General features: G+C 33.9%; 1 protein-coding gene across 15 annotated transcripts in view; it reads left to right on the forward strand.

The window, feature by feature from the left end:
- LOC123718798 (partitioning defective 3 homolog) overlaps positions 1 to 20,459 on the forward strand; it is a 59,162-nt gene extending 38,703 nt beyond the window's left edge. For 8 of the 15 annotated variants that reach the window (XM_045675670.1, XM_045675692.1, XM_045675681.1 and 5 more), the window contains 14 exons: positions 311 to 478; positions 585 to 824; positions 948 to 1,123; positions 1,630 to 1,781; positions 2,352 to 2,793; positions 3,280 to 3,452; positions 5,435 to 5,557; positions 5,630 to 5,704; positions 6,089 to 6,209; positions 6,635 to 6,766; positions 7,255 to 7,327; positions 8,140 to 8,207; positions 10,647 to 10,733; positions 17,686 to 20,459. In XM_045675670.1, coding sequence (XP_045531626.1) covers positions 311 to 478; positions 585 to 824; positions 948 to 1,123; positions 1,630 to 1,781; positions 2,352 to 2,793; positions 3,280 to 3,452; positions 5,435 to 5,557; positions 5,630 to 5,704; positions 6,089 to 6,209; positions 6,635 to 6,766; positions 7,255 to 7,327; positions 8,140 to 8,207; positions 10,647 to 10,733; positions 17,686 to 17,827 — 2,172 coding nt within the window. In that variant the 3' untranslated portion in view covers positions 17,828 to 20,459. The remainder of the gene's footprint in view (positions 1 to 310; positions 479 to 584; positions 825 to 947; positions 1,124 to 1,629; positions 1,782 to 2,351; positions 2,794 to 3,279; positions 3,453 to 5,434; positions 5,558 to 5,629; positions 5,705 to 6,088; positions 6,210 to 6,634; positions 6,767 to 7,254; positions 7,328 to 8,139; positions 8,208 to 10,646; positions 10,734 to 17,685) is intronic. The other 7 variants (XM_045675758.1, XM_045675793.1, XM_045675766.1 and 4 more) reach the window with 5 other exon arrangements.
- The last annotated feature ends 1,626 nt before the right edge of the window (positions 20,460 to 22,085 follow it).

Consider the following 22,085-nt stretch of genomic DNA (forward strand, 5'->3'; position numbering starts at 1 on the left):
AAGGACAAAACCATGCATTTCTGTTTTTTCTTTTGATTGTAAATGACACCAATTATAAACGCTGTAGTTTTTTGCCTTTTCCTCATAACGTACACGTATTTCAACTTGTATCTTAAGTCAACATCATTCTTTAAGAGGGCAAATATGTCAAATAAATAGATTTAAGTTTACATTGCTGTCGTTAAATACGGGCCAAAAATTGAATGCATATTTTTGTGGCCCAATAAGCTCACGATATCCTTTTTATATAAATAGCTAATTCTAGTTAAATGTTGTTTTTTTTGTTAAAAAGGAATTTATTAAATTCTAGGGTGCAGCAGTAACTGACGGCAGACTTCGAGCTGGTGACAAGCTGGTGTCAGTAAACGGTGTCAGCGTGGCAGGTCTGACGCAGCAGCAGGTCGTTGCACTATTGAGGAATACTCCTACTGATTCCACTGTTGATATACGAATCGAAAGACCGGCTGGGAGGACTCAGGTAATAACGAGTTATTTCGTATTTGTATATTTATAAATTTTTTAAATTGTTATGGTAATGTTATGTAAATATTAGTGTTAATTCCAAAATGTCTTCCATTTTTCAGAGGGTAGAGCCTCAACAGAGTCCGACAAAATACATAGAAAAGGCCATAGGCGCCCCACCGAAACCAGCAGACACCGAAAAAGCGGTAGAAAACGGTAGAGTCTCCAGTATAGTGAACGCCATAAACAATAACTCAAACTCTGTGCGAGGAAGAATTTCTAAGAGTTCTTCTAAAGATGATCTGAAAGACCATTCATTGGACTCGGCGTTGCAGGATGCGCTTAACTCGTCATCTGGTTCAGTAAGTTTAATAATATTTTTTTTAAATACAAGGATTTAATTTTTTTTCTTGCACGAGTCATCTAAAAACAAAGCATTTGAAAGAAAAATTGTAATGAATTTTAATGAAATATATCTTTAACAGGTAACAAACCTTAGAAATCGTCTCATACTCCGCTTAGAAGTGCCAGTACACGAATCGGAGAAAGCCGGACTCGGTATCAGTGTGAAGGGAAAAGTGACTGCGACGCCGAAGCCTCACGATTTGGGCATTTTCATCAAATCAGTGCTACACGGTGGAGCCGCTTCCCGAGATGGCAGGTATGGCATTTTCGTTCATAGTCTATTATTATTTTTGATGATGACACATGATTCATAATTTTATTACCACCATTTTATTATGTTCAAAATTATTATTTAATTTTGTTTTTGTGGATTAAATAATTAAAAAATATTTTTTGAAAATAAAAAAAAACTTAAATTCGCGATACCCTTTTACGTGTATCATCACTGCGTTGTCACACGATGCAGGTCTCGCTATTTTTAAATACCAAGATAAAAGAAACAGATATCAAAGCGCCGGAAACAAACCTGTTTATGAATACATTGAAAATATGTAACATCATCAATGGCTCCATAGTGTCTACAGCCCTAGCCTCCTCAAGTATTATATATTTCACCATCGCAATCTTTTTCGTCCTTCTTGCGTTCATCTTCGAAACTCTAAAATTCTCTCTAAATAACTCTAAAAAAATAACTAGCTGTAAAGTACTCGGATCTATTTACAATATTTTGTCAATTCAATAAAAGCATTGAAATAATTCCAGATTACACACAAACGACCAGCTCCTAAGCGTGAACGGCGTGTCTCTGGTCGGTCAATCCAACGCCGAAGCAATGGAAACCCTCCGACGAGCCCTCCTTCACTCCAGGCCCAACCTGCACGGCACCATTTCCTTGACCATCGCCAGGCGGACGGGTAACTATTTAATCTGAGAATTATTGCTTATTGTTGACCAACATTTGATCACACCATATTGGTCCTTCCGATAATTCTGTCGTGGAGACTTTAAGTATAAACCTCAATCAAAGTTAAATATAGTTTCAAGAGCTGTTAAATCATATGTTATTGCATGTAGTTTGACATATTTGACAGCGCTTAAGTCGAGATTGTGACCTGACATACGAAATAGAATTATTATATGAGTTTTATTGAATCTTATCACATCATACATAATTATAAATTTATTGAAATACATTAAAAATACTAGTAATTTTGTGCTTTTTGTTAAGCGGAAAAATTACCTGGAAAACAGCGGATTAGGTATAAGATAATCACTTTACCATGCTTTGTTTAAAATTGATCAGCCCCAACCGATGCACTAGACTATTTCACAGAAATTTAAGTGTCACTGAAATTGTCGTTCTGTCTAAAATTGCGGAAAAACGCTCCAGTCCTTAAGGACCGACGGAAGGAAGGAAGGATATACCGCAGTTTTAAGGATCGCTCACGACCACTTAGCTAATATGAATTAAATGAATTTCACAGACAGCATGGACAGCCTGGCGCGATGGAAGGACGACACGCCCCCAAACGGAAACGACACGACCGGCTCCAACGACAACTCCAACTTTAACACCGTCATTTACAACGACAACAAACAGACGGACGCCAACTACGACAAGAAACACACTTCCGTCGTCACAATTAATAATAACAGCTGGATATCCAACCAATCAGACGACAGCAAGGGATATCTGGAGAGGGAAGATGCGGTCCCCCACGATAGTAAGAGAGACAGCTTCGAGTGGAGCCGTTTGGACGGTTGGAATCCAGTGATAGACAGACTGACAGGATTGAGAAACGAGAGTTATTATATGGCGACGCAAGAGGTGCCGAATGGAAATCTGAGGAGTATGGGGCACGTGCACATGTCTAGATCGCCGCCTGCGCATCATAATGTTATTATTGAGGAGGATTATGGAACTAGGTAAGTTTTAGTCTCGCCTAATATTAAAAACTGATGTGTGAACCTTTTAGAATCGGCCTTTTATAATATTTGAGTTATAACCTAGTCCATAATTCCGAGCATTCAAATCTGTGCCACACCCGGTATTTGAACCTGAGACGGAATATACGGTCAACCATGCAACCACTGGACTGCCCATACTGTCCTAACATTACTATTGGATTGAGAACATACAATATATTTTTATAAATTATAATTAAAAGATGTGCGGTGTTGGCCTAGTGACTTCGGCGTGTGACTCTCATCTCCGAGGTCGTAGGTTCGATCCCCGGCTGTGCACCAATGGACTTTCTTTCTATGTGCATTCGCTCGAACGGTGTTGGAAAACATCAGGTGTGTCAGGCACAGGAGGTGATCAACCTACATGCCTAATAGATTGCCAAATGATCATGAAAAAGGTACAGAAATCTGAGGCCGCAAAAGTTTTAAGTTCCCAATAAACAATAGAATCCCGAACAGGGGAAGCGTCGGGGGCGAGTCGGGCAGCGAGTGCGGAGTCAATACAAATGGCTTCAGTCGAGATGCGATCGGGAGGCGATCGATGTCCGAGAAGAGACACGCCGCGCTCGACGCCAAGACCACGGGCACCTACAAGAAGATCAAGGAGATTAAGGCTAGCGGTATGTCTGACATATATATTATACATAATACATCATTTTCATTCCATAGAAATGCTACCAGCGTTGAAGATACACATGCCTTAAGGGACCAAACTTTTTAAATTTGTTTTTAATAGGTTAAGAATATTGTGAATATTAGGTCCTTACATATAAAATTGGCGTTTTGTATGGGATGAACAAAAAGTCGAATATTTTTAAATATAATATATTTAATTAATCAAACTCATGCATGAACCATTGTTTTCTATGCAATTTTGCCATCTCATAGGTAGTTCATTGATCCCTTTACTAAAAAAACCAGTCGGACGGGAATCAATAAATCTGTGAAGGCGATTTGGACTGAGTTAAATTTTTTCCCTTGCAAGAAGTTGTCCAAAAAAAATGGTAATCTGTTGGAGCAAGGTCCGGGGAGTACGGAGGATGTCTTAGACATTCCAATTGAAGCTCTTCTAATTTGGTAGCCGTCTGTTGTGCAGTGTGTGGTCTAGCGTTGTCGTGAAGTAGCAGTGGCGTGGAGCGATTGACCAGCCTAGGTTGTTTAGCCGCTAGCTTTTCCATCATGGTTTGCAATTGCTGACAATAGACATCAGCCGTAATAGTCTGGCCAGATTTGAGAAAACTGCAATGAACAATACCGGCACTAGTCCACCAAACGCTTACTAGTAACTTTTTTGGGGTTAATTTTCGCTTGGGGCAGGATTTGGCTGGCTAGCCAGGACCCAACCATTGTGCTGAGCACTTCCGATTATCGTAAAGAATCCATTTTTCATCACAGGTAATGATTCGGTTTAAAATATCTTCATTATTGTGCCGGTTCAGTAATGTAACGCAGCAGTCGACGCGCGTTTGCCTTTGTTTGCTTCGCCAAGTATTGAGTTATACAAAATGTTTGAACTGGAGCAAATCTATCAATTGAATAATCGTCAAATTTATAAAAAGCTTTATTGTCAAATTTATTAAAATTATTAATTTACGTTTGACGAGGGCTTTGAATTAATTTAGGGATAATTCTCTAATTTCGCTTGGGAATACTATACACACCTACCTACCTACCTACCTACATACCTACCTACATATATAAACGAAACTTAATTTATTTGTTATTTGAACTATAAAAAATTCATTAAATAATGAATATTATCTAAATAACAGTAACTAACGAGTTTGTCCATGTCGGTACAGTTTCATAGATCACCTAACAAAATCTATATATATATTTTACTAATATCTGCAGTTGTTGGATATGTTCAAATAAAATACTTTGTTTGAAGCTGGATACAAGCTTTGATTGTTTAAAACGTGAGCTTATAACTAAGATATCATTAGGAGTTGTGGAGCTGCAATGCTGCAATTAATAAAAAACATACTTGATTTATTGAAGAGTTCGTAAATCTAAATAACACTTATGTCATTGGACTTTTTTACTTTTTATTTTTCTTGTATCTGTTGACCTTTTTATATCAATTTATGAGTGTAGTAAAAACTAAAGGGCTCATATTGGCTTCAAGTGTGAATGCGATTAATGTTCTCATTTTGTTTACGCTTCTAATTATTAACTAATATATATGTAACGTAACTAATGTTAGGTTACACAACTCACGTTTGATATATTTAATTTTATAATGTATTTAATGCTTGATATATTAAATAGTGCGCTGAATAAAAAAAAATGGTAAAGTGCCTATACCTAATCCGCATTGGTAGTAAATAGTTTTGACTAGTAAGTAAATTACTAGTCAAAACTATAATTGGTTGTGTAATATTTTTATTATGTAAAATATATGTAAACCATAATTGTCATGTATTTTAGAATAGATAGTAATATATACTGTTGAAAATGTATTACATGAGATGTGGTGTACTTTTATAATTAAATAAATTTCCATCGTAATAATCAATTATGAAACATTGACCTTTAATAAATGAAATAGTTTTTTAAAGGAATATAATGATAAATAATTCCAAGTTAAATTTTCTTCCAGCGGCACCAGTGGGTCCCTCCTTGGGAATGCGCAAGTCATCGAGTCTGGAGTCGCTGCAAACCGCCATACAGGAGACGAAGCGAAACCCGCGGCAGGAGCCTATATACGCTCGGGCACATCCACGTAAGACTATTGCAGATATTACGATCTTCCTTTCGCCTGAATCTTTTTTTTACTTAACCTACCTTTTTGTAGCTACATACCAACATATGGAACATTTTGCTATGCTACCCAATAGAGACGGTTCGCTTTTCCGGAATAAAAACCTAAGTACTCATTTTTTATATTTCTCATAGGGAATACATAAAAAAATTACTCGAATTGATCCAGCCGTATTCGATATTGCGCTAAGCAACGTATTTTGCAATTAACTTTTATTTGTATAGAAGGTTATGTTGGCTATATTAAAAAACGATATTATTCTAAATTAGGTTATTAATGGGAAAATTTATGTCGAAATTGCTTAACCGTTTTGATGTACCTGTAATGACATTGAACTCTGGATTATTTTTATGGCCAAGACAAAAACTTATTAATTTCAAGATAAAATCTCATTAAATTAGTTTCCAATTTATTAATGTCAATAGCATATATAACTATAAAATGTGATTGTGACTGTTTTCGTACCAATAGCAGATGAAATTTTTTTTTCAGCTCTTAAACACTGGTTGACCGACGACAATAATGCCCCAGAGATCATCCGGGGCTCACCTCAACAATCATCTCTGTCCCACAAGAAACCATCGCTGCTGAAATCAATATCTACGATGTTCAGGTATGTCAAATTGCCTTATTAATAAAAAGTAAATCTGTATAATTTTACGGTTTTAACTAAAGTCTCTGTTTATCAAAGCTATGTACAATTAGACAGAAAGAGACGAAATAGTACTTCAGTTAAATGAACTTAAACTGGTTGTTAAGAATAATGGTACTCAAATTATCGCAATACTCATAAATGTGTATAAATAATCAAAGATACTGTAAACCTGTATTAGCTATTCATTGTTTATTTCTTTGTGTTATTTCTTTATGATACTAATCTTATAAAAGATCACCTCCGCCGGCCAGCGGGCCCAACTTGCCCATAAATATCATGAGGATAATTGCGGAGTAGCAAATATAGTCCCTTTTTAGAACCTTTTCCATCCTTATTCTTCAATAGTTCAAAGGCAAAAATATCAAATACCCGAATTTTCACAGGATCGGCAAACCTCACAAGAAAGAAGACGTGTACGGGAGATCGACGCCCGCGCGTTCGTCGGAGAAGTCGCTCGCACGAGATGCGATGGAGAGACACCGAGATGAAAGAATTGAGGACGTACATACGCGCAGGTATATATTTTGTTATATACGGAATGTAATGTAACGTATAAATGTAAAAAAAGTGTTTTGTTGATCGTTGTCTGCTGTTGCTAGCCCTTTTTTAAATAACAGGAGGCTCTCCTGACGATGTTAAGTGATATGCCCATGGACACTCTCAATGCCAGAGCTCGCGGCTCGCGAGTGAGTTGCCGGCCTTACAAGTCAATATTTCATTTATATAGGATTATACTTATAAAAGTCGCCCAACTATCCATCCTTAACTTACGATAACCTGTAAATGTTATCCTAATAGCATAGTAAAAATATTTGTTAAATCGATTACTTGACTATTGAATTAAGAGGAAGTACTTACTACTGAGAGTTTCGAGTTTTACGAAACTCTTACGAAAACCTCGTAGTTTCCTATGGAGTGTATAGTTAATCGTTCAACTTCTTTCGTTCAAAACGAAATAAATGCTAAAATTACTCTTCAGAGCCCATTATTATATTTGTTACAGAGAAGAGCTCCGAAGCAGACAAAACAGTGAGCGAAGTACGCGCTCCGATCGGCGAAACGGACCCGCTATACAGGTAATATATTTTTGACAATTGCTGTATCTTGACTGTCAAAATTTGTTTGTACGCTAGTTGAGTTCACAAGACCTGCTTGTTATATTACTAGTTATAAGATCTAGGTATATATATGCCGAAGAAAAATATCGTCACTCCATCGATATGGGCATCGTCATAAACGGGTTGATTGGGCGTCATGTGGGCAAATTGAGCACAAAAGACACGAATATTTACGTACAGTGTTTAATTCTTCTAACCCTACAAATGACACTGTAGCTTAAAACGAGCACCGATCTCACTTTTAATCACCATCTTCTGCTGGAGCCAACTCGTTCCACTCTCTCAGTCCTACAAAGCTCCACTGAATAATCAGTAATGTCCTGTCTAAAGACAAGATGGCGCCACGACCTGAGGAATTGCTCTGCTCTGATTGGTCGTAACAATATTCGTACTTTTATTCGTTAAGTTATGATTTAAAACTGTGAAACAATGTAAATCATAACAAAAAAATCGAATCAACTTAAATTATGATTCTTTAAATAAATAGAATCTCAATAATTAATCAAAACAACATTAAAAATCAACGGTCAATTGACTCGATCAGAACATTCCCTGACATTATATTTTTTTAATGTATACGTATTTTGATTGAATTATCGGTGTCTCATTGTGTAGTCGTATTAGTAATAAGTGTAAAGTTAAATTAATTTTCGATCATTACGTGAGTTGTTTGTTTCATAATATTGTGTTCGTAATTTGGTACACAGACTGCGTCGAATTGTAATTATTATATATTATTGTTGTAATTAAAAGTGATTTCTGTTTTTTAGGCAATGGAGAGCGCGTGGGGGCCTACAGGCCATTATGTCAATTATGAAGAAATCCAACAAAACCTAAAGTGAGTAGCTTTTTATACTATAGGCCACTTTTTTTTCTTTTTTTTTTACTTCGGGAAATGCATTCCGCATTCCCTACGGCGCAACTGGATGGAGCGGGAGGGTTATGTGGGACTCGCTATGTGCATACCCACTAAAACCCCAAGGCGCCACCAACAATCGCCTTAGGCGGGATGCGGTAACAGCAGAGCCTTATCCGCTTCCCGACATGCGACGCGGCGGTTGCGCCGGCGTCCAATACTATAGGCCTCTAGCACAACATTTGATTGTGATTAATATTTCCCTGTTTGAGTAAAGTTAGTGATTAGCGATACCAACTAATGATGCCTCGTAGATTAGTTTGAAAAAAACAATAATTTCGTCATAAATAATAGATTCGTTCTATTACTGATGTAGTACATATTTTTTTATTATTCGGTGTCAATATTTATCGTAAAATGAAAGACTTCTTTTTTATTGGTTTCATTGTTAAAAATTACGCAGTTCCGGCACTGAGGTAATAAAATTATATTAAATATAATTATCATAAAAAGTCATATAATTTTAACATAAGTAATTAAAGTGACTTACTTCAACACGTAAAACACGACATCGTTAAACTTACTTTAACTTTGACGATTATTTAAAAGATCTAATCCTTGGGATTGATTTACGCCAGTTCAAAGAATTTGTATGACTCAAAATTTGATTAAAAAGAGTGGCGGAGAGTTTCTTGACAGTTCTTCGCTCTAAGCCCTTGACTTGCGTTCTGGTTGTATGTAAATTTAGAATTAATTTAACATATTTTCTATTAACGTTCGTAAGTGTACTTGGTTGCCTATATGAATAAAACTATTTGATATAATATATAGTTTAACGCGAGTTTATATTTCATGAAATTTTATTTTTGCCAACATAAATTAACTGTAGCCGGTTCGTAATCAAAGTATGCGTAAACTTGTATATAACAAGTTTTAAATAGCGAATATGCATTTTAAAAAATACTTTTGCATGAGAATCGAAACCAATTAACCAAACATAACCTGTATTGTGTCAAGACTAAAATTGATGGCAAACGTACTACATGAAATAATAAAAATAAATGCATAACATTTAAGTGACGAATAGTATATTTGTTTTTCAAAAGTTTTGAATGCAGCTTTGATGTTCAAAATATTTCATAATCTTAAATTTTCATCCTCAATAGCACAGCGGCTTACGTCCATTGAGACTGGTCATATTCGATTCAAGTACACGTGCATCTGCACTATGTGTACTTGTGTGACGCACATGTGTATTCCGGATACACAAATTATTACTAATTTCTCTTATACCGATGTGTTAGATGTCCGACTTGCCAAGGGTATATAATTATAAATTTAGCATATTATATGTGCCTAACTTTTGGTTAAAAATCAAAGTTTTTATTTATATCGTGTAAATACGATATAAATAATATAATAAAATCTATAACTGTATTTTATTATTATTTTTTTTCCTCGTTAATTTTGGTATATTTTTTTTAATGTCTATGTGGTTTATTCTAGTCTATGTATATATCACAAATATTCAGAATAATTCTATGGGTGGTAAAATTCCGTCCTCTATTCGACACATTGAATAAAAAATTATTCCCTCAGGCTACAACAATAACAAAGTGACCTCATTAAGAAAAGCGTAATATTTTTAGACTCTTGGGGTTTTCTTTCGAATATCTCAGGTTGAGAGATTTAGTATTACAACAGATTAATTATTTATGTATTGTAAAAACTTTTGTACAAAAGACAATTTAATGATTTATATAACATGCTTTCGAACAAAATATACTTATTATTGAACAATTTTGCTACTTAAGTATTAATAAGTTACTCAGAAGAGCAGAAAGCAACAGAGCAACAACCAAATCACTCATCGTAGATTTTATAGATTGATTTATCTAAGTATATGTATATATATATAAATATATTTCTTATTAAAAACACAATTCATAATAATAATTAATAACAATAATTTATAATAATAATGAATATATATGTTTCTTAGTAAAAACACAATACAGTATAAATTCCTCGATACAAAAACACAAAGTCACCTCTAACTTTTGCCTAATGTCGTTTTTATTCAATCATGGCGAGTATTATGGAGCCAAACAATAATTGAATTACAGCACATTAGTTGGGCCCATAGCTATTGCTTGCGATTTAATTAAACATTGTAGTATTTTACGAGATATTTTAATAAAAATTGGCATTTACTTCATTTTTGTTCCTCGAAACACTGTACCGTCCGTCTCATATCGCGAACTTCAGGCATACACTTGTTTCACTAGAGCGGGTGGAGACGCGCGGATGAAATCATGAATTTTGCTAGCCTAGCTCGGGCTCTTAACGCATAATTTGAAAGTACCCAAACTCTCTCTTTACTTACAGTCATTACGGTAATTAATTTATTGCTTTATTCAGTGCGCGGCGAGAGAAACTGAGCGAAGTACAAATCGGTCAAATGCGGCGGCAAGTTCACGCACAGAGAGCGAAAGCCGAGGAAGAAAGGTGAATATTAAAATAATCTTCAACATGTAGCTATAAAACATATTATATCTGTCTTATATTCTATTGTTATACTAGTTAGTACATAGTTTTATTCTAAATACGCCCATGTTACTACTTAGTTCGATTGTAGCAGTTAACATAGTATCATAGGATATCCAAAAGAAGAAGAATTGGAAGTTCTTAGATTACAATTGAGAAACGTGTCAACTGTCTAAATAAATGTAATACCATTATAATTTATTTCATAATCCTACAGCTAATATAAATGATATATTACAAAAAGCAATTGTACTAAAGATATAGCCAAAGATGGAACATATACAAAAAGGTTAAAATATTTACGAAAGGAAAAAGTCCATAAAATTTTGTTAAATATATTTAACTAAGTAACAACACTTCTTCTTAACAAATAATACTAAATTATTTGTATATTTTAAAAGACTCATTTACTAAAACAAAATAACCAAATCATATAGAAACTTTTAATTTCAATATTGAGACAAAATCATTCATTCATTATTTAAGTAATAAAATAAATTTGGTTAATAAACGATGTTATTTGCAGTGGTATTCGTGTTTCCGAATTTAGATATGTAAATTGTCACGTGTTAAACACGCGTGTCCATTGGAATGTGCGAGACAGTGTAAAAAAATTAAAATTAATACCTTAAAATATTTTTTACGTACAAGTGTCATAAATTAAAATGCAATACAAAAATCTATGCGGTATTTTTTTGTAACGTCCCAAAATTCAGTATTAAACAACTGTAACACTAATTTGAACACTTGCTTGTATGGTTAAGGAAACTTCATGAGGAAAGGAATTTAGCTTAGTGTACAATCGGAACTTAATTATTTAATTATTAGCTATATGACTTTTTTGCGTCAAAAGGTATTGAATTTGACATACGGAAGTCGTACCTTACCGTAAATCTCGACTCGCGAAACTTCAGACCCAAAAATCTGTCAGGCCTTCTGGGGCCTATACAGAAAAATAAAATAAATGTTGTCTATTTCTACATTTAGCATTGCTGAATTAGCCTCTTGTCAAGGTTTTATATAATAAATAAAAAGTGGCGCTACAACCTTTTTAAGTCTGGGTCTCAGATTTGTTATATCTGTTTCATGATCATTTGTCAATCTAAAATGCAAGAAGGAGGCAAGCCCGTTTCCTTATAATGTTTTGCATCACTGTTCGAGCTAATGTTAAATGCGCACATAGAAAGAAAGTCGGAAAGTACATACCTCGGGTATAAGAGTTGCACGCTGAAGCCAACACTGCTCTAGGTTTACATACATACCTAAATTTTAGCCAATACTGTAGAATTACTTTTATTTCATTATCATATTTATATCAATTAATTCTTTTTTTTTAATAATACATACTGTGATAAGCGAATTACTGCAAATACATAAGTACCTCGGCTTAATTATTGATAAATTTAGCTTATTAGGCTAAGTATTGGAAACAGCAACGTTCGTTTGTGAGAAACTTAGATCAGTAATAGCAAAAAATTTAATTTAAAAAAAAACCGCTTTTAAAACCCTTATATTACTGTATAAAGATAAATTTCTACGTGTCGATTTTGCGATCCACAACGCAATCCAATCCAAAATCACACGTTTTTGAAGGTTATACAAGCAAATTGATTTCAATACATTAAATCATTCCAAATTAACAAGTATGTTTTGAGAACTGCACGGACTTTGCACAGCTGGATTTTTGTAAATTTATCTATCGGCTCAGTCGTTTTTGAGCTTTATACCTAAAAAAGAAATCTTATTTAAAATATTTCGATTTTAATAATTTAATGGTTTTAATTGTATGATTTAAAAAACAACTCATTAAAATTACAAGGCAAACAAACAAATTATTGTCGTCTTTTTCATCTTTATTTATAATGTAATTTAAAGAATATAATAAGAAAATATTATGGTTTTATAAACGTTTAAAAAGTTAATATTTTTAAACGTTTACAAATACTAGCTTGTAATTTATTAAGGAACTTTACATATCACACCTCTTTTAAATTTTATTTGTATTAATGCATTGTGCAAAAGTGACTTTCACCTTAAAATCATTATGTTCCTTGAGAGTCATTTGTAAGTATTCGTATAGGTGATATGTCAGCTGTCAAGACCAGTCACATTCCAAGCGGCTTGATCCCTTAGCTTTGTGTAGACACGTGGAGTCTCAATGCATCTTTTACCGCATTTACCTTGGAGAATGTTTAGACGAATTGTTAATATTTCTGAACCAATGCGACTTAGGGTCCTTTAAGAAAAGAGCGTACCAATTTGTAAAAGGCCGGCAACGCACTTGCAAGCCTTCTAGCAATCTGAGTATTCATGGGCGGTGGTATCACTTGACATGAGATGAGGCCCCTGCCTGTTTTCCTCCCGTTACATAAAAATAAGACCGTTATTTATATTAATTTTGTTATTCTTTTCCGCTTGCCCGATGTCTCTTGGTAAGATTTACATGTCTTTTTGTTCATTTATGTGTTTAATTCGGCCATATACTGCGTTTCTGCTATTGAATTATCCCATCTGTTCAGCAGAGCGTAAGTTAATTATTGATAGATTATACACAATTTGAAATAATTATACTGTCGCTTAGAGGACATGCGAGGCTGATAAATTTTAGTCTCTATATCTTCAGGCGTAAGATGCTGCAACCATTGTAGTTCCGTCACCAATAACAATTGCAAAGAAGCTAGTTTATTGTACTATTTCTTTGCTCTTTCATGATTGTAATGTTTCCTTAAGTGTTGTGTTCTCTGTGAGTGTGTTTGTGTTTCGTTTGTGTGCCTTTAAAAAAATACGGATTTCCTTGATAAAGCTCATTTAAATATCAAAAATACCTGATAATGGCAACTAAAAGCAACTTCATTCTGTAACTTGCAATACCGATACTGTCCCGTTCTTAATAATGGATTTTTGTTCCGTGATCCCAAGATTTCTTCAGCGCTGATTATTGAGAGAACAATATCGAACTTGCATACAAAAACGCCGGGCTCGCTCTTGGAAGTAACGTACTCCACTACAAAAGGGAGGTCCCCACAATAGAGACTTCGGAAAAAAAGTTTTAAATTCAGACTAGTAAGCACTAGTGAACAACTTTAGTTATATATTTTATGTTTTTTGAATACTAAAATAATTTACTTGGTTTCACGATAAATTCTTGATTGAAAAACTCGACTGAAAATCAAATTATAAAATTGTTCATTTTATTTGGAAAATAATTTGGGGCCAGAGGTCCTCCACTCTTTTGTTGCCCCGAGGCCTCCAGACGTCTAAATCCGACTAAGACTAATATAAACTTGGTTTGACTTGAGGATTTCACTTTCCGTATATGAAATCAATTTACTTATAAACTTAATTGCCTATGAATGCGGTCCTTGTTAATGTTTTATCGTAATTATCCTTTAACTTCATTTTAATGCTAATAATAAATAATAATATGAGAGAGAAGAGTTTCTTATCATTTACTCTTATATAGAACAGGGGAACGGGCTCATAGTGATACCACCGCCAAGAAGGTTCGCGAATGCCTTGCGAGTCTTTTAAAAATTAGTACGCTGTTCTTGAAGGACCCTGAGTAGAATTGGTTAGGAAATACATATCTCATTCTAAGTAAACCTATTTATTTAATGATCTGTAGAAGATGTTCCTCTTATTATAATAATAATAAAAGCCTTTATTACATAGTACGTGACGTAACGTCAAATACTAAAAAAATAATACTAAAAAAAAATTAAAAAAATTAATACTAATAATTAATCGGCAAGCCGGTTGGTTTTCGTTAAACAGCTTGTCCTTGGACATAGTTCTCCTCTAAGGACTTCCACTCCTCTCTGGTTCTAGCTTTACGCATCCACATAGGACCAGCTACTCTTAGCACATCATCTTCCCATCTTTTTATTTGTCTTCCTCGTTTTCTTTTGTCATAGCGAGGAAGCCATTCCGTCACTTTCTTCGTCCATTTATCTTTATCTTCTCTCATAATGTGTCCTGTCCATTTCCATTTCAATCTTTTAATGAATAAATGAAGTTGTTCTTCTTAAGTCACATTAAATTCTATTGCGATATATCTAAGGGTAACATTCAGAGGGCTCTAGTATGACATGCGGATCCGGGTTGGGAGTTTCCACTCTGAGCGATCATACGGGAAGCGACTTTGTTCGTGTATAGTATAATTAAATGCACGTAGCATTTATGAAATAATAAATTTAAAGTTGCTTTATTTAATTGTATCCGTCTGAGAAAATATTCTTTTTATTTTATATAATTAATTGGTTTTACGATAAATCAATAAACCAAGCTGTCGTATTGTATTATTTATGTCTTATAGACAAATATCTCAAAATAAATTATCATCCTTATTTAACCCTGAGATTTTTTGTCAACGTTAAAACAAAACTGAGGGATTACCATTGGAACAGGATTTTAATTTTAGTTTCGGTTCAATCGAATAGAACTCACTTTCAATAATTTCATATAAACTACGGTCTTGTTTTACAGTGTTACATTCGCTCAAATTTTATATAAAGGCAAAACATTTATGAGTTCTTAAGTGTTAGTAGTTGGTTCCATAGTAATTTGCACATAATATTTTCACATAGCTAGATTTTAAAGGAATAAAATAACATTGTTTGTGTGTTCGAGGTCGCGCCCCACTTACTCAAGAGGCGGCAATTTCTTCGCTAATAATCATTTTTGGCATTTTTACCATCAAATCGAAACCATTATCATCAAGTATCTCATCACTGAGTTATATGCATTACGCATGCAATGCATGATTAGAGCGTCCATGGGTAAGTGGCGGTATCACTTAACATCAGATGAGCCAACTGTCCAATTGCCCCCTGTTCTATAAAAATAAGCCAAACGGGCAGCTGGTTAACCTGATAAGTGATGAGCCCATGGACACTCACATTGCCAGAAGGCTCGCAAGTGCGTTGACGGTCTTTTAATAATTGGTACGCTCTTTTCTTAAACGACGGGAAATGGTTCGGAAATACTTCAGTGGGCAGCTGGTTCTACATAGTGATGGTGACGGTAAAAACTGCCTTAAGAAATTTTTATTGCACTCCTTGAACTGTAGTACCATATTGTCTCTTTCTATCCAATTGTGTTTCCGTGATAAAAAGAGTAGATAGTTAAATAGTTAAAAAAATATTTGTTTTATGAATTAAATACATTTCTGTTTGTTAACAATATTTTTTGTCGCTGTCATCATGACGATGCCGTGACTTAGGCGAAGACGCTAATAACAGTGCGTTTCAAGGTGTGAAATTACTTAATTATCAAATTGTAATAGACGCTATTTATTACGTTTCTACCTAAATAAAACTTTAACTGATATAAACGCAAATTTATGCAATTTGTTGTTTGCTAATTCCAACTTCACGGCAATGGATGGCAACATTGTAATAGACCCTAAATCATATCAAAAAGTTATCCGATCCATTATTTGCATAACTATTTCGAGTAATACAAATAATATAATAAATTTGCGTTTGTAGTTGAACATTTTTTAATGCAATAGATAAAGTTGAACAAATTTTTCAATAGTAGTGCCCCCACTTTGAACCAAACAAAAAAACCAGTGGGGCTATTATCTTTTTCATGATTATTTATTCATTAATTAAGCACGTAGGTGATCAGCCTCCTGCGCCTGATACACGCAGTCGACTTTCTTGGTCCAAGGCTTTTTGGTGAAGCAAAACATCGTGAGGTGCCGGCTTCCTCTTTCGAGCGAATATTAAAAGCGCACATAGAAAGTCCCATTGGTACATCGAACCTACGACCTCAAGGATGAGAGTCGCTCCATTTCATTAACGTAAAATGTACAAAGCATTATTGTTGAATCACACACTCTGTTGCGTTCTCTTTAAACTTCAAGTTTTATAAGCGGAAATAATATATTATTGTTTTTTGTTTCATAGCGTGATAAAACAATCACGCATATAATTCCAACGAGATAATAGCTTTTTCATCGTATTGAATATGCAGTGATAAAAAATTTCAAACCACAGATCTTTTATGTTGTGTCCTGACCGTTCTAAAAAGTTAGAAGTCGTTTTTTAAGTTTTTAGTCTATTGGTTGTCGCTATCAGAATTTCTAAAAAATCAAGCTAATGGCTACTACATATAAGCTTCACATGAATATATAATGAAGTACTTCAATATTTATGTATATATAACAAATAAACATAGTATAAACACTGAATTTTATTTATATGGTCATTAAATCGTTATTAGGGTGGATTGCCAATGATCCACATATCCCTATGACTGGGGCCTGGACAGGGTTCTTTGTACTAATTTTTTAATTTAATTGTAACAAAATTAATAGCGTATTACTAGGAAATTATATCAACACAATATTGCGTCTAAGAATCTATGTGTCTTATTGATGATGCGAGTTCTGGTTCCTCTCTTCTTCACTCATGTATTAGTATAGATAGAAAAGACAAGCTAATGGAAATTGATCTATAAATATTTATAATATCATTCATATTTATAAGCTTGTAAAAAAGAGAGAATATTCTAGACTTGCTTGAATTATATAATTTTATCTGACATAACTGAAGCCGTATATTACGAGTAGAATCGATATTATGTAACGAAAGGTCGAGGCCATACTAACTCTTTTCCTGAATTATAAACAAAACATTGATATATTAATATAATAATAAATTAAAATGATTTTCTTGTTAGACTTACGGTGTTAATTTTTTATATTTTTTCTACTCAACAAAAACTTGAACAGTGTCCATACTCTTAAAACCGCCAACGCAGTGGCGAACTCAAGTCTTCTTCACATGGCACCATTCTGGCCGTTTGCCATAAAAAAATATTTAAATTTATATTTTCCCGATTTTCGTTCAAAGTTTTATAGTTAATTTCACAATTTGCTGTTTCTTAATGAATTTATTTCTCACAGCAGCAGTCGCCGCGGAATGTCCAGTGTTAGCCACTCCCAACGCTCATGCAGGGATCGTGAGATACCACGTCCCCTCTCCAACTACTACGAATATGAAGCTGCACCGCCAAGAAGATCTGGAAAGCTGTCTCATTACCATTAGCACGGTAGAGCTCGTTTTCCTTGCATAGTCATACCTTTAGAATGAATTTTCCTTGGCTTTCTAGAATAGAGATTTTAAAGGGGTGGAAGAAGAGTCTTAAGAAAAGATTTAGATTCGAGATGTAGCCCGAACTATACCTACCGTACGTTTCGTACTTGTTACGTTGTACGTATATCAATACGGCGGTCACATTTAGCGCCAAGTTTCGAATCTGAATCATAAACGAAGAAGTGTTTCAGAAATAATATATCTAGTGATGAAGTACTTATAAGGTGATTTATGTCTAAGCTAAAATGTTCGTCACCTACGTCAAGATTCAAAGAAACATGACGTGTACTTACCACGTCAACAAGTGCAATTAGATATTCAAATGTTGTTTGAAATCAACTCCCAGGTTTTTTATCCTTATTGCTTTTAAATAGGATGCATTGATTGTTTGAACGAAAAATGTATTTTAGAGAGTTCAATTCCGAGTAAAAAAAGAATGGACAGGTGAGACAAATGAAACGTGTAGTTACACGGTAGAACCATTGTTTCCCAACCGTTTTTGTGGCATGCCCCTTAAACTACTTAAAATCCTTACGCCGCTCTATGTCACATACATAGATTACATATTAAACAAATTGAATTGATCACTTAAGAATTTTATATCTATTATTAGTTTTAGGAAGAAATCACTATGAAATTGTTGACAAAATAAGAAGTAAAAAAAAAATCAAATAAATATCATAAAGATTTCTCTATATTATTTTAGTGATATTTTCTATTAGGTTCCAATTTGGTTAGCTTCAGTCTCAAGTCTCCAGTTGTGTTATATCCAGCCGATTTCGATTGCCCCCCTTAACAATCAAATTGCCTCCCTGCAGGGCGTGGGCACGTCGGGAAACACTGAACTAAGCTAACGTTTTCATTTCTCTCTACTTATCATTAGAGTTTAATAAATTATGTGCCTTTATATACCACAATATATTTTGTTCAATTTTAAAAATTATAAATATTTTCCTGTACGAAATGTAGTATACATTTCGTATAAATAATATATGTTAAAACTTGCAAATGTTGACGTCAAACTTATAAAAAATACCTTTGTGTTTTGTCATTTGTAAAATTTTGTTATAAATGAAGATTTGCACCTACCTATATTCTTTATACGAACTAAATTTAAACACGGTTTTAATTACTAAGATTCATTGAACGTAGACTAAAACTAGTATTGTGTTTGTTGCCATGGTTACGATGATTGATTGAGAATGGTGAGTAACTATTTTTAGTCTACGTCTTATGGCTGATTGTTTTTACGCTGTAATGGGGAGGTAAAACACTTCAATCCAGTCAATACTGATTTGTTTTTTTATGAAATATTGTTTCTATCCTAGCGATAGTGCTGGAGTTCTTTGGTTAACGGAATGGTATATGTAAATTTTGATCAGCGCCTCCGAGTATATCGAGTATTCAATAGTAAATGTCACGTAAACTTTCGGGTATCTAAACTTCCTTATAGTTGGCCTAATGTTCTTTGAATACTTGGTAGTAAAATATTAAAAATATTCACGAAAAACACTTGTGAAAAGCATACGAACTTTTATTACTAATAGTTTACACGAATAGTATTCGGGTGCTGATAAAGTCATACAAAATTCATCCTTACTATCCTACACTGATTTACGTATACGAAAGGTGTTGTCATATTAGGAAGTGAAACTTAAATTAAATTCAGAGTCCAGACTTAACCCTAAGTATGACTTCATAGCGATAAGTCTCGGACTTTATTAACTATACCGTAATATTAAAATAGTTTTGTAAGTTTTAGTTTCGTTTTCGGACGCATTGTTGTATATATCAAAATTATATTTTAAGTTGAAGCGTTATATTCGTTAATTAAGCATATGTAAAATACATTCCTACTTATATTAAGACATAAATCAAAGAAGCTTTAAGTGTAGGATATTTTTTATAATAGGTGTTAATTCCGACTGATTATGTAGGAAATTCGTTTGACATTGTATTTTCAATTTTTTCATTTGACCTCATCCGCCATTGTTACATAATTATCGTATTCCGTCGACAATTTGTGATATTACTAAGTTAAGCGTCTAGTCCTACTTCCTTACAACGGCCGTACTCAGAGTTGTCCGTTTATTATTTAGTATTCGTTTGTATTTAAAGTTCGGATCGTGTCTCAATAAGTTATATTTACGGATAAATAGATCAGCTTTAAATAGATCCACTATTTAAAACTTTATTAATTACTAAAGTAACGTTTATTAAGTTAAGCAACTCTGAGAACGCCTGTTAGCTTAGATTAAAACACTTGTATTTGCGATTTAAGTCTTTCAATAATCAAAATGTAGAAAGTTAGTTTGCACTTGATTCTATAAATTTTAAGATGAAAGCACACGCTACATTTTGCTATAGAGTTTGTTCCTCAAATACGTAGTTAAGTAGGACATTTGAAATCTTAATAGGCTCTGTATTCACCTAACATATCTATTGTAAATAAATATCTGATAAATGTTAAAATATCGACATATCTATGAACAATTAGTATATAATTATTGCATTTTTTTGCAAATTTGTGTATATAAACCATGATTTTGTAACATACAATGTATTTGTATGCCTTTAGGCGATCGGCCATGTACCTAAAATCAAATAAATGATATACAGTGAGAAATGTTTTTTGATTTGATGTTGATTGATTGACACTTTATTTTAACAGTGCTGAATAGATTTAACCAAACTAGTGTCAGGTCTGAGTTCATGCGTTCAATCGCCTTGACCGATGAGTTTTTAGTCGAACGAAGGAAAACATCGTGAGAAGTCTAGCATGTCTTAGATATGATAATTGACCTGTATTAACTACAGAAGGCTGATCATTTATGTCCTTTCCTAAACAGTGATCAGTAAAACAGATGCAGATGTTAGTCTGCCCAATTCTTTCCTTACTAAATTCGTGATGAGGGTTTTGGGGATTCAGGTTTAGTTAGTATGATTCATGATTCACTAGAACTTTGTAGGCATTTTTAGCTGTGATCAAATTTGGTCTAAGCCTAATGAATAACGGAACCGAAAGCGCATAATTGCTGGGAGAAATTATGAGACTGCACGTTCCGGACAAATATCACCGTCGCCGGAAACATAACCTTTTTGCTGACTCCCATTCCCCGCTTATTCTTGCAGCTTAATAGTTTTCTCTTTTTTGTGGCCTTTACAACTCAACTCGGGTTGTTTTAGCGAATGTAGCTCGGCTGGAATGGGCCTTTTTCCACCGCAAGGGCGTCTCCTGCGAAACTCGGACCTCGGTTTGGGCTGCCGCGTAGTGGTCAATCGCGTGAAGGGCAAGACGGAAGATCGTTGATTCCATTCTGTAATAGTTTTCTCGACTCTTCGCTGGAGCGCGAGCTATTTGAGAAGTGGATTGGCTGGACTTTATTGTATAATAGTTTTATAATATTTTTGGTTAAAATTAGGCCATGTGTCAGCTGTAAATAAGTAAATTAGGTTTTCGTTCAATCATATTAATACTCTAAAGCTAACATTTAACTATTTTTTTAACGAAGTTAATTTGCAAGGCGATATGATTACAATAAACAATACTGGCTAAAACGCCATATACCCAGTATGGTCCCAGTACGCCATATCCCGGTTATGGATCTTTCGTTATAAACCTATAGCTTATGTTCGAAAAACATAATTTTAATTTAATAAAATTTGTTTTAATCAACAAAATATTTTTACTCGGCCGAGTTTTCCTCGGGTTATGTTAGACGCATTATTTTCTGTTTTTATTTTTTTTGTTATTTATATTTGTTAATAGTTACATCCTCAATTTATAACTTTATAGTATTGTGCGTTTTTGTGAACTATCGTGAGGCAAGGTATCAGTATCAGTCTAACCTCTCTTTGTTTCCCAAACTAATACAATTTCTCCCAATCCTAACGTGATATATACTCAGGACTTATTATTTCATAAATTGTGTCTCGACGGTCACCGAACCGTTCTTTGTGGTACAGATTAATTCGAATGTAAACTATTTCATAATGTTTTATATATTTATGAAATTTTGCACACGTGCGTTTTCTTTAACAAACATAAAGGTTAAAACGCAAGCCAGACAATCTAATTTGACCTTTAAGTCTGTAGGGTTAAATGTGTTTAATTGGTATCCTTTATCTTTTCTACTCTAATCAATTATAGATATATAATTTATACTTACCGTAAAGAACTAATTAGTCTCGAAAAAAAAAGTCAAGCGAA

Source organism: Pieris brassicae, chromosome 2, assembly GCF_905147105.1.
Source record: "Pieris brassicae chromosome 2, ilPieBrab1.1, whole genome shotgun sequence".
Taxonomy (NCBI): Eukaryota; Metazoa; Arthropoda; class Insecta; order Lepidoptera; family Pieridae; genus Pieris; species Pieris brassicae.